This window comes from Harpia harpyja, chromosome 16 (assembly GCF_026419915.1).
Source record: "Harpia harpyja isolate bHarHar1 chromosome 16, bHarHar1 primary haplotype, whole genome shotgun sequence".
Lineage (NCBI taxonomy): Eukaryota > Metazoa > Chordata > Aves > Accipitriformes > Accipitridae > Harpia > Harpia harpyja.
The window spans coordinates 17,300,741-17,322,823 of record NC_068955.1 but is presented as its reverse complement, the minus strand read 5'-3'; the positions used below and the strand labels follow the sequence as shown (position 1 = coordinate 17,322,823).

The 22,083-nt window shown below is 43.1% G+C and overlaps 2 protein-coding genes across 2 annotated transcripts; both read right to left on the bottom strand.

Annotated features, from left to right (window-relative positions):
* Positions 1-4,222: 4,222 nt before the first annotated feature.
* SAAL1 (serum amyloid A like 1) lies at positions 4,223-15,967 on the bottom strand. Its single transcript, XM_052811415.1, has 12 exons — positions 15,796-15,967; positions 15,421-15,534; positions 14,015-14,098; positions 11,464-11,543; positions 11,013-11,072; positions 10,658-10,773; positions 8,795-8,978; positions 8,434-8,516; positions 8,101-8,289; positions 7,490-7,686; positions 6,862-6,954; positions 4,223-6,272 (listed from the first exon to the last, which is right to left on the bottom strand). Exons 1-12 carry the CDS (start codon positions 15,910-15,912, stop codon positions 6,180-6,182), a joined length of 1,410 nt encoding a protein of 469 aa, XP_052667375.1. The 5' UTR covers positions 15,913-15,967; the 3' UTR covers positions 4,223-6,179.
* A 348-nt stretch (positions 15,968-16,315) lies between these two features.
* On the bottom strand, positions 16,316-18,547 carry LOC128152352 (serum amyloid A protein-like). The gene is made up of 4 exons (XM_052810530.1): positions 17,910-18,547; positions 17,429-17,561; positions 16,980-17,118; positions 16,316-16,535 (listed from the first exon to the last, which is right to left on the bottom strand). Exons 2-4 carry the CDS (start codon positions 17,532-17,534, stop codon positions 16,394-16,396), a joined length of 387 nt encoding a protein of 128 aa, XP_052666490.1. The 5' UTR covers positions 17,535-17,561; positions 17,910-18,547; the 3' UTR covers positions 16,316-16,393.
* Between the last annotated feature and the right edge of the window lie 3,536 nt (positions 18,548-22,083).

Genomic DNA, 22,083 nt, shown 5'->3' with positions numbered 1-22,083 from the left:
TTTTTATCCCCTCATAAATGTCTTCCATCTAAAGAGCTCACAAAGCTGGAGTCCTTCCTTGCTCTTCCATGTTTTCACCATTCATTTTTCCCTGTCCTGTTACTCCAGCCTTCTCCTTCCATCCAGCCTTCTTCCATTCAGCCATTCCGGTGGCCTCAACCCAAATGACAAAATGGAGTTATTTCGCAGTTTTGTTTATTCCCATCTAAGCTGAAGTGTTTCTCCTTCCTTTCTGCTCTCTTTAACTCATTAAATCAAAATCTTTACTAATCAGGCTAGCGTAAATTCAGAATGTCTTCCCATGGTTCCTGTGCCCAGCCTTCCTCCCTGACTAATGAGGAAACTCTCTGATGTTGAATAAAAGAGTTTGTGCATTACAGAGAATTTTTAATGGAAAATAAAACCTTCTGATATCACTGGCTAATTACAATTTGCTGCACTAAAATACAACACTGTGGCTATATTGCAGGGCAGGATAAAAGCGTGCATGTATTTTCCTGTGTGTCTCAATATCCTCCTATTGACAGAAGATAGGATGACTGGTCTACAACTGGAGGCCAGGAAATGATTTCTGTGATTTCATTAGAGTAATTGACAAAAGTGTTTCCTGTCTATGTAAGGTTAACAGATGGCTTGTTAAAGTTACAACTTCTTTAAACAGAGCTGTCAAAAAACGATGTGCATGACAACAAAAATAATATTGACACAAGCTCATTGCAAAATTAAAATGGAGTTTGCATAACCTAAAGCACAGAATAAATAACTGCCACCATTGCAACACAAAATATCAAGGTGCATTTGCTTTTCTAAGGTTTCCTTGGAAATTGGATGGAGGGACATAAATTGGGGAAGTGTCAACAACATGGGACTTTGGTTATTACAGGCACAGACATGCAGTCGGTCACCATGCCTACTCCACAAGTATGAGGTAACTACCATGGATGTATGAGCATGTTACATCGAGGCTTGGATTTTAAACAGAATATATTACACAGAATTTTTAATTTTGGGTAAATATGTTTTCGTATAAAAATGCTGAAGTCAAACTCAAGATTGTAGATTTGTACTCATACTGACTGCTATTGCAGACTGAGCAGGATTTTGTTTTCCTCCAGTAAAAACAGGCAGGCATCAAGCAGGCCCCTTGCCCTCAATACCTAACTAGTTACCAAAAGCAGAAGTACGCCGCAGCCTGCTGTGCTCATCTCAGACCAATGTGCAACACTAGCATCGACCCCGTAGGACTCTACTTTCACATCCCACCTCTGGCAGGTTCCCGACCCATACAAGGCAAGGGCATGCCACACCTGAAACTGCCTCACCTCCATTGTGAAACGGCTCCCTCATACTTCAGCCTGCCAGCAAAAACAGGGTGGGTGTGTAAATAATAATTAAAAAAATAATAAAATTAAATCAAGCAATACTAGTTTGCCCACCTGCTGTGGTTTTTACAACCTCACCTTCACCTTAAACTTGTCTCATTTCCATGAGACCAGGAAAAACTACAAAGGAGATTCAGCTTTGAAAATAAAAACTTTTTTGATAGGTGACCGCAGATTAGCTATTCCACCTGGACAGATCTAGAATGCTAACATTGTTACCAATATTTAATACTTTTCTCCTTCGACATCACACTTAGTCGCTATTTATCCCCTTTGTCATAATTCTTCCAGGTTTTTTCCTGTTTTCTTTCATTCTCCAGTATCCTTTCTTCATCTCTTTTCTTTCTCTAGTGTTACTGCCTTACTCCTCTTCACAGCATCCCACCACCGCTACCTTTTCAAGCATTCTTTTTTGCATTAGTCTTTATATAAAATTCAGCTCTCAAACTTTTCTGAGACATCATTAAGGCATGCAGCTAACTCCCAAAGACCTGAACTGGAAGAAAGAAAGAAACCAGAACCCCAGTGGGTTTTCCCTGTGTTTGTTCATTTTCTTCACAATAACTCAGAAGCAAACCTTTTGTCTTACCAAGCTTAGATGTCAGCTCCTTGCATTATAAAACCATTTTTTTGGAAAAGAGGTAAATAATTGAATCAGGGAGGCAAATAAAAGGAGGAATAGGAGCAACATTTCCCATTGCAAAACCTCTGTTCATAGCTATTGGAAATAACCTGGTTTATTTTACCAACTTTGTGATGTCAGGTTCACTTAGCACACGCCTTGTCGGCTCCGACTGAGGGGCACACTAACTGCATGACTGACGCACACAGGGAGCAAACACACAGCTGCTCCCGCTTTTGTTTATCTTCCCATGAAGGATTTTTGAGAAATCGTGTAATATTACAGCAGACTGGTCCTTGCCCCAGGTGTAGCAGGTTCTTCCTTTCTCATTGAGTTTGGCAGAGCACATGAATTTCATCATCATCCAGAACAAAAAAAATAAGTAAACAGCAAGCATTAAAAAGGAAAAAAAATGGACAACATTTAATCTTGAGGAAAAAATAAAGGACATATCAAGGAACTGCCGTGACCAAGAGATTCTGCTCTAGAAACAAAAGCAAATTCTTGAGTGAAAAAGATAACAGAGATACTGCTGCTTTTAAGTCTCAGGAACAGCCAAAATAAGGTTTGTGGGAAAGAGCAGATTTTCAAAACCAACAAACAAAACCACAGTAACATATCCATACCTTTTCATGCCAGTGTAATAACTATGAAGGTGGTTAACTTACAAATAAAGATTGGGGGTTTGGGGTTTTTGGGGGGTTTTTCCATGCAGCTTAGTTACAGCGAAAGGTAGTTACAACAGGTCAATCCTAGCAACACATAATCTCACCGAAAAAGGAATCACCATAGCAGTTACAAGAAAATATGAACTAAAAAAGTAATGACAGAAAATTAAGTGACCTGAATATGGAAAAGCATAGAAAAGAACTTCCTAGCATATTAGGTTTCCTGGTTTAGTCCACCAGAAAGGACAGGTTTGTGACATGAATATTAGGCAAGCATTAGGATATCAACAGCAGCAACAATCTCCTCGCACTGTCAAGGGAGCAGATGAAGCATTCCAGTATCATTTTTTTTTTCCCCCACATATCAAATTTCTTTGGGTTTATGGTGCTTTGCCCCACCAGGGAAAAGTTACTATGCAGGAAAAAGATGTCAAATGTACATAAAATGTGAGTCAAGAATGTTAGAAACCTATCTTTGAACGTTGTTACTATTATATGGATCTATTAAGCCTAATTCAAGATAAGGCCTTCCAGTCTGATTTCTACCTTTATTTTCTAGGTGTTCTCATGCCACAGTTCACACCCAGCTCTGTCCAAGCAGGACCGTGTTCCTGTTACTTTAGTTCAATGCTTCCGATACCCACTTCTTGTTCAGAGCTCTGCCCAAAGCAGTGACAAGTACTTCTCATTTCTCCCCAAAGGAGGATGTTATGGAGGTAATCAGATCTTTGGTCTGGAAGAAAGCTGCTCACCTGCTTGTACAGATAGATAACCATTCTGAATCAACTAGCCCAGAGAGATCTGGCTTGCCAGTCCGTGTCAAAGCATGGCTAGGAGAGGGAACAAAAAAAGCCCCCAACAACCAAAAAACCAAACACCCCCTCCCCACCCCCCCTCCAAAACCCAACACCATCAAAAAAAACGGACACAAGATGTTCACAAAGCACAGCCTAAGGGAGATCCCTGCTGGCAAGATGATAAAATACAGGCACACCATTTCCAAACACATCATTCACCTGCTATCACAAATAGTTTCTTCCACATCTGAATTCCAAAAACATTGCACATTCACCTCCCATTCAGTTGGACACCAGCCTCTTGCTCCTGAAGACAGCGCTGCCCCACCCGTGCAGCACAGATAGCACAAGAGCAGCTCTTTGCGGGGGCAAAGGGGGAATTCGGTCTCCATTTCACCATGTTTATCAAGGATAAACATTCCCGGCATACTGGAATTATCATTCTGCTGAAGCGAGGCTGATGAACCCATTTCTACAGCTGCTTCTACTGCAGAAGAGCGGGAGGACGGGACCCAGTTGGTTTCCCACTTATTGACATCAGTCATTTTTTCTACCACATGACAGGCTTTAGATACCATTCCACTTAGGCAATAATTTTATCAGGTAAATGATTTATCTCACCTACTCATTGTAATTAGTAATACCACATTTAACAATTAATCACCCAATACTGGATATTTGTGCACTGAAAAGAAGAAGGAACAAAATAAAACAACAGATCTTGTCTCAGCTTTTTTGTACATTAAACAACTACTGCAAAATTTCAACAACTGCAACAAATTTCAAGAGACACAAACCAGAAATAACTCTTAACTATGGTGGACTATCATAAAGATACTTATGATACACCTGGGGACAAACTAAGCTCAGAAAACTGTTAACGACTGGATGAGAGACACATAAACTTCCAGACCATAAAAATGACTACGCAAAGAAAGCAAGAGAGAGTTAAAATGAATATCCAATGAAGGACAACATATTTTACAGGAAATTAGCATCATAAAGAGGTTCAATTTTCCTCTTACAAATGACACATTTGAGAGTAACAGACATTTCCAGTGACTCAGAAAACAAATTTAATTGCCCCTTAGAATGAAGGAAAGCGTACAGTTTTTTTTTTTAAAAAGAAATTTTATTACAAATCTGTAGGTTTAAGAAAATAGCCCAAAATTGTCAAAGTAGTATGAAAAATGCTGTCATCCTATTCACAGTTACCAGTCTTCTCCAATAAACACAACATACAAAAATTGATAGAAACCGTGGCAATTCTTTTCGGTGACACAAGTCAGATACTTGTAATTCTAAATCCCCTCCCAACAACTAAGATGCTGCTGGCAGCCCAAGGGAATGACTAAATTACACTATTTTTGAAAACTGGAAGTTTGGATGAAAAGGCTATATACATATACACATACTGGATTTTACCACATGTACAGGTAACTCAGGGCAAACAAAACATGGCCCAGCACAATACTTAAAGTCTATAAAAAGCTGGAGAGCCAGGGCACATGTGTATATGGTATTAAGTTATTCTCTATGCTCTGGTTCCCATTTTTCTTTTACACCTCAAACCTCGTAAAGACCAATTGTTTTGCACTCTCATTTACAGAAACAGTGAAGCTGATGTGTTGCTATACTGTCTTTTCAGACACAGAAAATGTTAGCTGCGCTGCACGCAGGCAGGTGATCTAAAAATGTAATGCAGTTAGAACATAATATAATTGCAAGTGGGATTTTCAGAAGACTGTAGACTGAATTTACTGCAAGCGGCCTAACACCTTAAACTCCTCTGAAAAACTGAGGCTAACATGGCATTTCTAATATCATTCACAGATAATTCGTAAAACACAGGAACGAGGAAAGAACTGTCTGATATATGTTACATTCCTAAACTCAAGTATAGACTGCTTTAAAAAAAGCAGGAAGTTTGCAAGTATGCCACGGATTAAATCCAAACCCGCCCTACAAGTCTAACTCTGGATAACTGGCTGCAATGGTTGGAAGCTGCAGCACAGACCACTGGTAACCATATTCTCAGATCCTTTAGACTGCACAGGACCTAGATGCCGCAACTCAGAGCTGCAATGTAGAAGAGGCTTCAATGTAAGAAGTGTGAAGATTTTAAAGGAGCAGGATGAAACATTTCTGTTACAATACCTGCTGGAGGTACTGATATGATCTAAAAGGGTGGGGGAGAAAAAAAAACCCCAAACAACTCTGCAACTCTGTGTAATTTAACTCTTGTTTTTATCAGGTGCTTGAAGGTCCTTAGGCAGAGGACATCTGGGATTTCCTATAGATCAATCCTCCTTTTGCCAACAGCAACTTGGAAGAAACCAGCATCATGTTAAAAAAACTACTCAGTGCATTTCATTCATTTTGCTGTTTCAACTTAAGTTGAAAAGCACAGAATCAAGAGTTATTCAAAGAAAACTATGCTGCAGAAGAGCAATTAGAAATCAACAGTCTCTCATCACCAGAGCAAACAGGATGGAAGACACAGAATTGAATTTACAGTAATTTCCTTCCCCATACAGACCAGATTAACCCTAGGTTAATCAGGGCTACCTGGAACACTTCTTAAAAGCCACCTGTTGGTAAGGAGGTTGTCTCATTCTCCTGCATTTTCTGAAAAGTTGATTTCTGAAACACTGTAATGAAACAGTCAAAAATCTTCATTCCAAAGAAGGAAAATAGTTCAGGCACATTCTTAGGCGTGAACTTTCAGGCTTGGGAAACGTTTTTCTAGATTGTCAGCAAGTGTCTGATCAGCCTCACGCAGAACTTCAAGGAAACTCTCCACCTGGAAATAAATTGCAAACACACACATGCACAAAAAGTAAAAAAAAAAAAAAACCCAGCCAAAACCAACTTGCATGGAACACAGAATTCTTATACTCGGTATAGGGGGTCTTTCTACTTCTATATCTTCCCACCAACAGCAGCCAGCAGCAGTCACTGCAAAGAATAATGGAGAATGCTCCACAGTAGATACCTCCCTCCTAAACCCCACAATTTCAGTTGGTCTAAATTTTGAAACATTATCGCCTTCCCGAAACTCTTATTTTATTGTTTAAAAGTACACAAAGAAAAGCTCCCTATGAAAAATATTTAGAATAATTATTCTATAAAAATGTACAGGACAAATATTCAGCTAGCATAAATTTGCAGACATCCATTCATTTCGGCACAGTTTGACCCTTATATCTGCTGATGATGTAGGCAAAGCTCTGCTGAAGTAAGCCAGAGGAGACAGACAGGGTACAACTGTTTAGAATGGCATATTGCTCCTGTCTGAGCAATTCTGTCCTATTTCTACATCTGATTCTGAAAGGTCTTGCCACCCACATAGTATTTTTTCAGCTACATTAAAGACCTTGTCAAACGCTCACCGATGCGAAATACAGAGGTAAGAGGTTCTGAAACGCACAGGAACATGTCTGTTCATTTAAATGTCCCTGGTGTAGTCCTTCTAACGTATTTTCCTGGAAAACAAAATGAGAAATACAACTAGCATGTCACAAACAGCTGTCGAAAGAACAAACTCAAAATTGTGCACACAGTGTCTACAGTATGCGCTTCGTTCTCAAAAATGGGTAAAACAACCAGAACTTACAGTTCTCAGAGAATGCCAGATGTAGCTAATACAAAAAGGTGTGAAAGCTCACACATCACAAGTCTCAATCTGAATGCTCCCATAATAAAAAAGTGCAGCTGAGAGAAGTAGTCTATATACTGATATTCTTTCTTTTCCTTAAATAAATTGGTTTTCATTCAAAAGAAATGGCAACATACACCTAGAGAATTTACCATACAGAATCCCGGCCCTGAAGGCACACACCTCGAAAAACCTGTGTCCCCGCCATCTAACACACATGCTGCTACTCACCTTCTGATTGATTCTCTAATGAATTTCCAGTATGCAACTTCACTTGCACAGAAAAATGCCCACATTCGTAGTAATGTCTTTTTTCTTACCTACCGTACAGAAACCCCTTTTAGAATTTTGTTTATTCTTACCTTGGTCAGGTCTTGAAGCATATTAGAAAGTAATTCACAGCAAATATCCTTCAAAATTTTTAAATGGAAATCTTCCTCGTTTACATCGGCCCTTCCAGTCTCTCCTTGTTCAGACTCCTTTGAGTTATCAACAGATCTCCTCCCACAGCCCTCCATGTATTGTAAGATACGAATCAAGCTCCCAATCAGAGGCATATCTAATATAAAGTAACAAGAGAGTGGAAGTTTAACACTGAAAATTTTTCCCCATCCTTTCAAGGTATTAGAATTTTGAAACACACCACAAGATTTTATACAAAAGCTATAGGAATCTATATCTTGACAGTGTTGTGTTTTGTCATTCAAAGACTGTTTTAAAGAAGCAAGTGGAAACATAATAGAAACCGAAACCATTTTTTCTGCAAGCTAACCTGTATCTATAAAAACTATATACCACGGGTAAGGAATATGAGAAGGAAAATGTCTCTAGCAGTAACTCAGAGAGGCTAGTATGTTAAATTTGCATCCAGATAATCCTACCTGATGAACCAAACCAACACATCTTTTTGTGAAGAAAAAAACCCAAAACCAAACCAACAAAACAAAAGAAAACAGAAAAAAGCACGACTTGCTTTTCCTCATCTTGGTATATTCTTGTTCTGTCTGTGAAGCAAAGATAGCAGACAGCACGGACAAAATAGAGGCCAATACAGTCTTCTGCTCCTGCACAATAATCGGTGGATCATCTGGCTGGCAAAGTTCATGGCAAACGAGGTCATAAAGCAAACTCCAAGTCTCTTTTCCTCCATCAGGAGCCTGCACTTGAGAAAGAAAGAAAGAGAACCCACCAACCCAACAAATTTAATCTAGGTACATGAATTATTTTTCTCCCCATTAAATATCTGATGATCTACAAGTTACTGCCGTTCTTGGTCCCACTGTACATAGCAATTCAAGTGTCTTACCAATAGCCTGAATACCCTCATCCACTGTGGTCAGGAGCTGCAAAATATGCATATAAACATCAAGTCCTTCTGGATTATCTGATCTGCACAGAACAAACAAAAAACCAAAGACAAATTAAAGATCTGATTACTGAGTTTATATTCTGTGTGTTTTGGACACACAGAAGACTATCAGCAATCACTGCCATTCTCTCTGCTAACAAACTAGTTGACTCATTTCAAATTATAACTACAGGAAAATGTATTCTAGTGATCTGTCAAACTATGCAGCTCCCAGTGAAATCAAGATGTCCACACACAGGCCTTAACAAGGTTATAAGGAGTCTCCCCAGCCATGAAACCAAAAAGAAATCTCACATACCGGACTTGTTTGGCTGCTTCAAGTATACAGGGCACAATCTTAAAATCTGGAAGTTCTTCAGGGGAATCATCTACAGATGGTCCCACAGACCGACAAGTGCCATTTTTAATCCAGTTTAACATTAGCTCTTCATCTAGATCAAAGAGTTTGTCCACTACTTCACCTACTTTTACCAGCAATTCAACTGCACAAGAAAGAATGTATAAATTTCAACAAAAATAAAAACCAAGAGCAAAAATTAGCTCACAACATGCTAATATATAAAAGTATTCAGAGTAAATTCAGTGCTGAAATATATTAGTTTTGTTCATGACCTACTCATGATGTTTAATTCCTTTTTGCTGCATAGCTCAGGCAAAGAGCTTGATAAACAGGAATTCTATGAAAGATCACTGACATCTTCTACCTTATCATGCCATTTATGAAGCAGGAACTTGATTCTGCAAAGAGACTTCATGTTCCTGAAAAGTTGCAACTTCTGCTTCTGAAGTAAAACTTTTCCAAGATTTGTGCCTAAATATGCAGGTTTCTGCTAATCTTACACCTGCCAATCTGCATTTTACTTAAGTAGATCTGTGATTTCAACTGGATGGAGCAGGATTTCTGAGGATTGTCATTAAAAAAACACAACCAAATTGAAAAAGCTAAATTATTAGGATTCCTAGACAAATGGTAACTGCTGTTACAATTGAGTTGGACGCTATTCAAAGTATTTTCGTTATTAGGTGCTTAGTGTGGTTTCTGCTAAATTAGTGCTAAGATTGATTTGTGTACCACTGACTGCATACCCAAAGGCTGTGCAGTATTCAGCTGCCATTCTGTGCTTGTTTTGGATGGGATAGAGTTAATTTTCTTCATAGTAGCTGGTATGGGGCTGCGCTTTGGATTTGTGCTGAAAACAGTGTTGATAACACAGGGATGTTTTCGTTATTGCTGAGCAGCGCTTACACAGAGTCAAGGCCTCTTCTGCTTCTCACCCCACCCCACCAGCGAGCAGGTTGGGGGGGCACAAGAATTTGGGAGAGGACACAGCCGGGACAGCTGACCCCAACTGACCCAAGGGATATCCCAGACCATACATTGTCATGCTCAGCATGTAAACCTGGGGAAGAAGGAGGGAGGGGGGGACATTTGGGGTGATGGCCTTTGTGTTCGCAAGTAACCACTACACGCGATGGAGCCCTGCTGTCCTGGAGATGGCTGAACACCTGCCTGCTGATGGTAAGTGGTGAATGAATTCCTTGCTTTGCTTTGCTTCCGTGCGTGGCTTTTGCTTTACTTATTAAACTGCCTTTATCTCAGCCCACGAGTTTTCTCACTTTTACTCTTCTGATTCTCTCCCCCATCCCACCAGAAGGGGAATGAGCAAGCGGCTGTGTGGTGCTCAGTTGCTGGCTGAGGTTAAACCATGACACATTCAGAGTAACTGAATCATTCCTCCAGTTCACATTCCACAAGTATGGTAGTTTAAAAAAATGGAAAATACCTATCTGATTTGAAAAAAGAATTTAAATGAGGTTTTGTTTCAATGATCAAAAATGACACGTGTATATCCCTGAATGAGGACTATGTCATTTCCTTTACTGTGCCAAATAACAATTTCTTCTATTAGACTTATTTTGATTCCCCCACAGAGCTTTCTTCTTCCTCTATGGGTGCTTTTATGGTTGGTTTTATATATATTTATAAACCTGCAAAGGCAGGACAAGTTTATTTTGGTGTCCTTTAAATTCATGAGGTTTACTTTACCTTAAAGAAATTCTGTACTCCCAATTGAAAATATTTGTCTTTGAAATTGCATACTTAAGTTCTTTTTTTTTTCTGCAAACACCCACTAACTCCCAGCTTGTTTTGGCAACTTACCATTTGTAGAGCTGGACATGATAAAGCAAACACAGTCATACACAGAAGGGTTCTCTCGGATTCTCTCAACCCAGACATTGGCCACCTCAGGCTGGGAGAGGCAAGTTAACAACAACCTAGAAAAGAATTGCCCATTTAACAAATTAGAAGCCAATTCATTCATTTTAGCTGTACAAGTGTAAATCCAAAATAATGAGAATGATGTGACAGAAACAGAAATACAGCAAATAGATTCCAGAACAATGTGGAAATGATAAAAGGATAGGATGAGAGGATAATAAAATAGTGAGCCCGCTTGTCAACTTTCTTCCCAGGCAACTACACTAATAATGCATTGATTTCTGAGATATCCTACCTGCTTGTCTCCAGAAGAGTTGGGGAGTCTGAATCACACAAGCGTTGCAATAACACTTGGCTTTAAGGAGGAAATGTAAGATAAAAGTTAATAAAAATCTATCTTTGTTTAAAAAAAAAATTCTAAAAAGGTTAATTCCATAGCTGCAGCCATGTTTGAGATTAAAACCAGCTTTTCCTGACTGTGCATGCATTTCCAGTGTTCAAGATTGCCAAACTTAGAAATTAAAGATTCAGGAACTTGACTGGTGATTAAAAACAAAAATAAATAGCAGTCTGTATCCTTTTTTTTTCCTTCACTGAACACTTGCCACACAAATACAGTCAGCCAAAAAGGTGTGAATGAAGATGAGGCATGGCAGGCAAACTTAGTTCCTTCTGTAACATGTATTTCATGATTGTGAGCTCAGAAAAGCAGTACTCATGCATGTATAAAGCACATATACACTTACCCAAGATTCTCATCTTTACTGATGGACATGCATATGTCTTGGAAACAGGCCATATTTCCTAATATTCCCACACAGATTTCCTGAGAAGTCAAAACACAGCATAATGAGGCAACTGCAACGCAGTTCACGATTTTATTTCCACAGCCATAAGACAAAAGTAAGAAAGGTTCAAAGATATTTTTCAGTTTGATTTCCAAGTTCTTATGACCCACCAATTTCAAGACAGAGATACAGATTTTTCTACAGGATGCTATTAGACTAGCCTAAAATATACTCATGACAGGTACTATTCAGATATTTAGGTGTTAAGGTGTTCCATAAAAGCAAATACATCTTGAAATCAACTTTGCTTGCATATTCTATGTACACCATTTTGAAGCTAACCTGGCATCCCTATTATTAAAGCAATAAAGAGTCCTAAGAACAAAAATATCACCACGTAAGTGCAACCCTCACAGATATTCACTTCCTCCCATAAGAAAAAGGTCTTAATACAAGCTTCCAGCAAACCCATTTTCTGATTGCAGAGATAAAAAAAAAAACCAACACCCAACTAAAAGCAGTGCATCCAATTAGAATATTCATGCCTAGACAATCATTAAAAGGATGCACACTTCTATACAGGGGACCACAAAAGCACTGAAGTACCTGTGGGTGACTGGTGCTAACACAGAATGTCCTAGGGATCATTCATTTTCAGCAATTTAAAGTTGGATATCAACTCTCACCACTCAAGGTTATTTTCTTAATTATTAACATGCTATTACCTCTGCTAAATTACAGCTGACACTCTAGCAGACGCTATTTCAAGAAACTAGCTGTGATGACCAATTCGCACTCGCTTCCAAATTTTGGTTGTACTTTCAAAACACAAAGTACTGAACTTTCAAAGCCCTACATGCCTCTACTCATCTCCTGAAGTAAAGCGTCTGGTAACTTCAGAGAAAGGGGAGTTGTACCAAGACTGAATACCTTTGAAAACCCTATCTTAAATCCTATAGTATGCTGTGTAATACAAGCTGCAACACAATGACATCAAAACAAAGGGAGAAAAAAAAAAATGTATTAAGTATTGGTGTCTAACAGTTCCTAACCTCTAAGATTACTTTTTGTATTGGGTTTGCATGGCAAGGTTTTGGTAGCAGGGGGGCTACAGGGGTGGCTTCTATGAGAAGCTGCTAGAAGCTTCCCCTATGTCTGATAGAGCCAATGCCAGCCAGCTCCAAGATGGACCTGCTGCTGGCCAAGGCCGAGCCCATCAGCGACAGTGGCAGCACCTCTGGGATAACATATTTAAGACAGGGAAAAAGTTGCTGTGGAACAGAAACTGCAGCTGGAGAGAAGAGTGAGAACATGTGAGAGAAACAACCCTGCAGACACCCTTGCAAGGTCAGTGCAGAAGGAGGGGGAGGAGGTGCTCCAGGCGCCAGAGCAGAGATTCCCCTGCAGCCCGTGGGGAAGACCATGGTGAGGCAGGCTGTCCCCCTGCAGCCCAGGGAGGTCCACAGTGGAGCAGATATCTGCCTGCAGTCCGGGGAGGACCCCACGCTGCAGCAGGTGGATGCCAAAAGGAGGCTGTGACCCCGTGGGAAGCCCACACTGGAGCAGGCTCCTGGCAGGACCTGTGGCCCCATGGAGAAAGGAGCCCACACTGGAGCAGGTTTGCTGGCAGGACTTGTGACCCTGTGGAAGGGACCCACGCTGGAGCAGTTTGTGAAGAACTGCAGCCCGTGGGAAGGACTCATGTTGGAGAAGTGCGTGCAGAACTGTCTCCCGTGGGAGGGACCCCACACTGTAGCAGGGGAAGAGAGCGAGGAGGAAGGAGCAGCAGAGACATGTGATGAACTGACCACAACCCCCATTCCCTGTTCACCTGTGCCGCTGGGCGGGGAGGAGGTAGAGAATTTGGGAGTGAAGCTGTGCCTGGGAAGAAGGGAGGGGTGGGGGGAATGTGTTTTAAGATTTGGTTTTATTTCTCATTACCCTACTCTGATTTGATTGGTAATAAATTAAATTAATTTCCCCAAGTCGAGTCTGTTTTGCCCATGATGGTAATTGGTGAGTGATCTCCCTGTCCTTACCTCGACCCACGAGCCTTTCATTGCATTTTCTCTCCCCTGTCCAGTTGAGGAGCAGAGAGATAGACTGGCTTGGTGGGCACCTGGCATCCAGCCAGGGTCAACCCATGGCACTTTTCTAGGTCTGACTTAAAAAATTCATGACAATTTCTCAGTAATCATGAAACAAATAATGAAAAAAAGGTCAGTCTTCACAGGTTTTTATAACAAGCCTTATAACTACATTCAATAAACTTAGTCCTTCATCAGTAATGACATATATCAGCTTCAGCATCGCTGAAATACTTACTGGTTAGACCGTATTAAAAACACTGCAAAAAAGCATTTTAAACTTTGATTTTTCATTTTCTCCTTGTTTCCCTAATGTATTCAAACATGCAATGGGAGGAGGAGGGAGATAGGTGCAAATGCATGTACAGAGCTATTTACTATTGCTATTAATATGGGACAGCTTTTTGACAGCCCATACTTACAGTAAGGCGAGGGCATTTTGACTTGGCAAAAACTCCCATGAATATATCAGGGGCATTGAACTCCTGAAGAAATAAAGCAACATCCTGTGGAGAAAGTGCATGGAGAAGTAAATGGACTTCTACAATTTCCAAATGCAAAATCAAACCTTTTCTCACAGCACAAGGACTCGGTCAAAGAGATGTCAAACTCACTACAAGAGATCAGTTATTTCCCAACAGTTAATACCAATAATCCTTGCTTTTCAATGTGAGAAGATCAGCAAGCCCCTATGGTGATTCAGGATGCCAGTGATTTGCTATACAATGAGCCAAAAAGTCACATTTAGTTTCTTCTGCTCTCTCTCAACAGAGGGTCAGAGGTGCTAAGTCAGAATTCAGCAAGTATCATGTTTTCAGACAGTGACATCACCCAGACATACAAAAAGAAACAAGGGAAAGGATTATCATTAGCACTTGATCAGACCATACAGAAGAGGAAACCTCCTCCTCATTTTACCACATTAAACCACAAAATTAGTTCTCTGTTTGGGAGTAAAGGACACATCTTCCATGTTTATTTGAAACATCTAAACAAAGAGCCAGGGAATAAAATAATAATTAAACCAAAAAAAATCTCTTACTTGAGAATTTGTTCCAGCATTTGAGAATGTTGAGAAAAAGACCAAAAAGCTATGTTACATTGCCATTGTGAGCCTGTAGCTAAAGTTTAAAAGGTTGTTATCTATCAGAGAAAACTACGCTTACCAGCAGGATGCATTACAATTGCTAGAGGGAAAAAAGCCTGTTAAGAAATGACACCAGTATTATCTCCATAATCAAACTGCTGAAGATACAGCCTATGCACCTGAGTTAATTTCAGCTACAGCTAAGGTGCTGTCTTCTAATAACTCTGAGCTTCAGTTCAACCCCTGCACATAATACAGAAAGCCAACAGGTGTGAATATGGCCCCATTTATGCCAGCTGACCCTAAAAACCAGCACAACAGGATCCATTAGACACCTGGAGGGAAGGTCGGGCAGACCACCTTGTTTCTTTCACATTCGCACACAGCTCTGCTTTACATCCTCAAACAGCAGCACAGAGCCCAGCAGCTAGGACACAATAAAAGCCCTGTTTTTGCAAACTAGTGCTGGGCTTAAGAGAGCACACAACTTACTTGCTCGTCTTGAAAAGCAGCCTTCATGATGAGCCTGCTTGATGCCAATTCACCACAACTGCCCTGCCTAATGACTCACAGCGTGCTGCCAGCCAAACCAGAGAATAATCAACAGTCGAAATCAGAAAGCTGACCGAGCCCACGTAATTCTGTGCCTTCTCCCACTTCCAGAAGGCTTCTGACCGAACGCCGAGGGCAGAAGCCAGCCGTAGCTGTGGACCACCCTTGACGTCTGCCCATCGCTCCTACCTCGTCCATCGACATGTCCCACACTTTGCAAATGTCATTCTCCATCTCTTCATCCAGCTCCGTCTGGATTCCCCCGGGACTCACGGTGGGCTCCGTCTTCTCGGGGCTAATGACCTGAGAGAAAACGGGGGTGGGGGCGCACACGGGGGGACGGCAGTACGTGAGCTACGAGCATACGACAGAGAAACGCCATGAAACATTAACAACGACCCATCGCTTCAGTCACGGTGCAAAAAAACCCCACACAACCAGGAAACCGGCGTGTCGTGTGTGTGTCTGCCCCGGTAACGGCCGCACCGCACCCGCGAGGCGCTGACCGTTACCGGGCCCGCCGGCCTCTTCCCTCACGGCGCCCCCGCTCCCCCAGGCCCGCACCTCGATGAGGCGGGTGAGGATGCTGAACAGCCAGTGCTTGCTGTACACCGTGTTCCCCACCGCGTCGCCCTCCTCCTCCTCCGCCTCGCTGGAAGGCGGCGAGGGGTTACGGTCCATGGCGGCCCGCCACAACCGCGCCGGCGCCAACGAGGCGGCAGCGGCGGCCAGAGCGGCGCCGGGGCGGCGCCCCGCAGCGCCCCCTGCCGGGGCGGGTCGCCGCGCCGGGAGAACCCCCCCCCAACAGTCGGGGCGGGGCCCTCGCCGGCCCTCAGCGCCCGGCCCGGGACGCGGCCGCCGCCGCCTCCTCCGCGGAAAGCGGCCCCCGAGGCTGCCGGGGAAGCCGAGGCAGACCCCTCGCCCCTCGGCAGCGCCGGTGGCCCCCGTGACGCCCTGACACCGGCCCGCAGGGACGCGCACGGGGAGCGCGCCCACCCGCCAGGGCGTCCCGCTCCCCTTGAAGCCGGCGCTGGGAGTTGAGGTCCCCACCCAGAAGGAAGGGAGGCGAGCCAGCAGGCAGCGGTTTACGGGAGGATTTCTTTATTGGGCTGCACAGAGGAGGTGTAACAGGGGAGCAGAGATGGCCTCCCGGGGGGCAGTGCTAGTATTTGCTGGGGAGGCCCGCAGGTCTGTAGCGGTTGGGATCCCCGCCGCTTCTGCCCCACTCATTCGCCTCTTGGTCAGCTCGGGTGTCTTCCGCGCCTCTGCCACTCACGTCGCTTTGCCATTTTTCCCGGGCATCGCTAAGAGGAAGAAAAAAGGCCACCTGAACCAACTGGCATTTAACTCCACTTTGCATCGATTTCCTCTCTCATGTAAAACTAGCTTTTCCACAGGACTTCTCAAAGCGAGATGCAAGCGCATATTCAGTCCTTTTCCGAGAACCATAGTGGAATCCATAACTGCTGTGTCAGGAAATGAACCAGCAAGGAAGCAGTTCCTTCTCGCCAGAAATGCAGAGGTGAGGAATCTGCCTTCCCGGGAGGACAAGATGAAAGGCTCAAGCTCATGTGGGAGGAGAGGCACCATTCCTATAGAGACAGCCTGTTCAGACATTAACTGCTTCCCCTCCCCTCCACTGTCCTTCTAGGTCAAAAGCTGAGTACAAGTCAAAAAGGACTTCACTCTGACTGGAATGCCTGGATCCCTAGTAACTCACTGTTAACAAGCCAAATACAGTCCATTACCTGATCACTTTGGCTGCCCAAGCACCGCCAGGTCCTCTTTGGGCAGCATCATAATTCCCACGAGCATGGAAATATTTGTCGGCCCCTTTATAATTTGCCTCGCGCATGTCCTGGTATGCTCTGAGCATATCCCATGCCCCTGAAGAAAGCAGAGAAACAGAGATGATGTTGACTTTAAAGAGTCATCAGTTAAGTCCATTTCAGCCGGGAGCTGAAAGGCCCAGTAACACAGAGAGGCACTTCTCCACATCAGCCTTTGCACAGGGGCGTGCCCACGGAAAGGGCCTGCGGGGCCTGATCAAGGCCGTCTTCCAGCAGCAGAAACCAGCGGGGTCCCTAATGTGGAGCTGCGGACCTCCCACCTCTGAGGACTGTGTCCCTTGACTGCCAGTAACCTGTGCTCAGGGAGGGGGCTCCTGAGAGAAAGACCTGCAGTAACAGCAGCTTACCTCCCACTGCATCCCGGACAAATTTTCCACCTCGGACTAGTAGTGGCTTCTCAGCACTTGTGCACAGAATAAAGGAGAGCAACATGAGGCAGACACAGAGCCTCATGGTTCCCCGCCCAAGCCTGACACGGAGCTGTGAGACAGACAATTAGAGAGATGAGCAGTTCTGGAGCACCTTTGAGAGACTGTTGCCATAGCATCCATCACACCCATAGCTGTGCCTGGACAGCTGCCCCAGCGCTGATGGCTAGCCCAGGAACCCACTTCTCCCCTCACAAGGAGAGATGCCCTCTGTGCGACCACAAGCTCAGCTAAGGACTCCGCAACAGAGGCAGATGGACATGAGAAACTTGCATTTTAGCATTCCCTGCTGCTCCTGTCATGAATACAGAGAAGCCCCCCCATGCTAAAGCATTAGTCCTGTTCCTGAATACCAGCTAAAAACACAGCATATAGCTCACAAATTCAGAATATCACTCACCACTGCAGAAAGGCAAGGCCAAAGGAGGGGAGCTTGTCTTGTGTGCTCTCAGACTCAGGGAGGATATTTATAAGCAATTCAAACCCCTCAAAAGAGGAAATTGGAAAGGATACCCGTGGCTGGGAATTCCCCACAACCACCCCACTTCCAAAACTGAAATCATTACAGTAAGCCTGTCCTTGTCATTACTGTAAGTTCATAGCTCCTGTTACACAATTTTTTAAAAAGTATGTGGTGCTTCTTCAGCTGTCCACAGGACTATTTGCTCCTCATAACAAGCAGGATGAGAAACTGCCTTGAAGACTGATGTGTTCTGTGTGGTTGAAATGTTACAGTTGACTTAAGGGTGACACTTTTGTTCGGCTCTTGTGCTGGACAGAGCTCGGAGGAGAAGGTGCCTGATCATCTGCACTGTACGTTGAAGCACAAGGTCAGGTCTGTGTTTGTGCACGAGTGGTCAGCTGCATTACCACAATGGCTGCAGGAACCGCTAAGCGAAATTCCCATGCGTGCTGGGATGAAAAGATGGATCCCAGAGTTGATAGAATGGAAAACGTGAAATGTTGCTTTTAACTCCACCGCAAAACAAACTGCAGGCACCTATGTCCCTGCTGATAATGCTTCAAGATAGCACACACACACACACCACCATACAGAAGGCCTGAATGGTTCGTCCTGCCTTTGCTTGCTCTCACAGATCCTTCTCGAGGGGCTTCCAGCCATCCTGCTGCAACACTGGCTCAGTGGGGCTCAGGTGGGCTAAACTAAGGAAGTTTTGATGCAGCAGTAAACATTTTATCTAAGGGGAAGTTCAGATCCATACAGCCACAACTCTGCTAGATTTTAAGATTGATATTTTAACTGTCAGGCTCTATTGGCATGGTTCACAGTTTGAGTATCCACTGTGCTCTCTCTGCTTAGGAGCCTGCTTGCTTCCCTTGGTTAACAACTCACACAACTGTTTCCACTGCAGAAAGCTCTGGGTTTGAGGGCAGTTGCACTGTAGAATGAATGTGCAGAAACATCCCCCCATTGTGTGGTCTCATACATGATTTAACAAGTCTAAGAGAACTTCTTTAAATTCTCTGCAGAAGAGGTATGTGTAGTAGCCCCCGTCACAACTCTATCACTTTAAACAATTAGCTGCTGGAGCCAAAGGGCAGAGGCACGAGGTAAAAGAGGTGCAATAACAAACAGCTAATAAAGCGCCAGCAGCTAACTTCCTTGGGCATCACTAGACTTCAGACAATAATTTAGCTTAGGGGAAGAAGAAACACTTTCCACAGACAGGCCTGGAGCGGCAGGACAGATATTCTCTAGTATACTGTATCTCTGAATGGAACGATTTGAGACGAGAATCTAAACGCCAACCCAATGGACAAGGAAACCTTGCAAAAAGCAGGCAGCCAGGCACATAATTTTGTCCCCTGCCACCCGGAAACCTGATACTTAGCAGTGTAACAGCTCAGTTACAGCAGAGACTGGAAGGCTGTGGTTTGCTGCAACTCTGTTCACATTCTAGTGATGACTTATGCCCTTACAGTACGTCAGCTCAAGTGCCTTCTCTGCTGGCCGCAAGTAGCCCTGTCTGTCTCTTTTTGGTTTTGATTTAAAAAAAACAAAAACAAACTGGAAAATTATACCTGTAAGTTGGGGTACAGGCTCACTAACGCATGTGCCATTTTGGCCAGGGATCTAGAATAGAGCATTGCCTTCGGAACTGACTTAAGGAACTTTTCCCTACAAAAGCTTAAACATTTTGGACCATAGAGGATATTTCTGAGTTTTCCGATTTGGCCTGATGTGTTTCACATTCTCTCCAAACCAAAATTTTCTGCAAAGAGCACAAACACAAGGATAATTGCAAGAAGGTAGGTGCTGGAGGGGATCTTTAGAAGATCTTGGATTGCATCCTCCTGACCTGTCTCCAACAAGGAGGGCAGCAGCAGTGACAACAATGCTAGAGCTTCCTACAGTAACTGAGATAAAGCACCAGCTTTGTGCTTCAGCAAATAACAGCCTGAGTACTGCTTGTCCATAGCCTCTTTGCCTGCTTTCCAGGTCACAGCTCTTGGCCCACAGAAACAAGCTGCAGCCAAAACCGTTGCTTTTGCAACACAAATAGGCAAGCTGCCTCTGAGCATGTAGAAGGGTTTGAATGGAATATTCCTTTCTGGCCCAGCACTAAAACAGAGCATGCATGTGCACACTGGGTAAACATAACACATATAGGGGCACCTAGGAGACCCTTTTCTAGGTTTGTAAAGCAACCTCAAACTGTTTGCCCTTTAACTATCTACAAATGTAAGCTACATTCTGCAAACATTCTGCAATGTAGGTATTTTGCAATCTAAAAAAATCTCAGCTTGAGAAAGGGGACGAGGTGAATTCCCAGCTCAGGCACAGTAATAGATGTAGTCACCCCTTACTCTGGGAAGTAACAGCACCTTATCCAAGTTTACATGGGCAATAATTCACTTCAGGAGTTTTGCCATGCTGCTGTATGGAATATTTACTAGCATTGGCCTCAGGTTTGTAGACATGTAGACCAACTGCAAACTTGGCCCCTCTTCAAGAAGCAGTTTGCATATGCAGATATTTATTTTAAATAAAATTTATTTCACCAGAGGTTTTGATGATAATTCTAATGGTGAAATAATGTTTTGAAGCAGTTATGAGGCTTTTAGATATTTGGGGGGGTCGGGAGGGGGTGGGGGAGACCACCAACAACAAACCCAACACTGCTTCTACTTAATATTGCTCCAGGCAAAGCCCCCTTCATTCATCTCTGCTCTTCAAGGGTCCCCTCCACCAACAGTCACCAAAACCAAAGATGAGCTGCAGCTCATCTGCTCCAGCAGAGGCTGGATTAAAATATCAGCAGTGTATGCTTAGCTGGCTGACAAGAGCCAGTAGGGGCTGTAGCTTTAGGATGAGGGCATTGCTCTGTACAACCATAACTTCTAAATAGAAGACCATTTCATTTCGCAGTCCCCTCACTTACCCATATGAGATGAAAACATGTGCATCAAGAATAGGAAACAGTGATTTTCCAACTCTTCTTCAGAGTAAATTCTTACTCTTTATTGGCAGCCAAGTTAGTTGAAATCAACACAAGCTCACTTTAGACACCAAATTTGAACAAACGCTTCCCATTATGTTAGCTATAGGACCGTTCTGACACAGAGTTAAAAAAAACCCCTCTGAATGCAAAGTGTATGATTTATTGTAAAAAAAAAAAACCAAACAAACCCAAAAGCCCCAACCCTCACTCAAAGTTAACCAAGTGTACAAAAACCCCACAGAAGTAAGAAGGAGATTGCTGTGTACACAAAATACACAGAGCAAATAAAGCGGAACCTTAGAGACAAGCCAGGTACATTCTTGGAAAGCCAGCCAACTTCCTCTAAGGAGGACAACACAAGTACTCAGCTAAGCTTTACTACATTCACACGCTTGTAACAGAGTTAGTTAAACACAACAGCCACTGAGCTCACTTGGCAGGTAGGAGAACAGGCACCAATATCTGATTTGTTTAACCTCACCACACACTGCAGGTGCCTGGCTCCTATTCCAAGTCTTACAGTAAGAGCATGGAGTGTTTCCAACAGAAGGATCTGTGGCCTTCTGTTAAAAATGAGAGAGTCTTGACAGCAAAGAGGGCGAAAACTAGAAGCCTAAAAAGAAACTTGTTCAAAGATGTATTAAGTGCAGAAAGAGTGCTGGTACAAAGCATAGTTCTGTAAATGAGAAATAAAATCCAAGTGATTTTATAGACCTTCATATTCTAGCAGATACTTAAAAAGACTTCTTGACAGCATCCATCTAAAAATACTTATCCAAACCTTCAGCTTTTAGAAAGGTTATTTTAATAAGACATGCAGTCCTCTCACTTTCCAAAATGTCAAAATTCATTGTGGAATTACCAAAGTTTACCCAGACTTTAGTAAAACCTTTGACAAACACTGTTTCCCACAGCATTCTCCTGGAGACACTGGCTGCTCGTGGCTTGGATTGGCATACTCTTCACTGGGTAAAAAACTCACTGGATGGCCAGACCCAAAGAGTTGTGGTGAATGGAATTAAATCCAATTGGCAGCCGGTCACAAGTGGTGTTCCCCAGGGCTCAGTACTGGGGCCAGTTCTGTTTAATATCTTCATCAATGATCTGGAT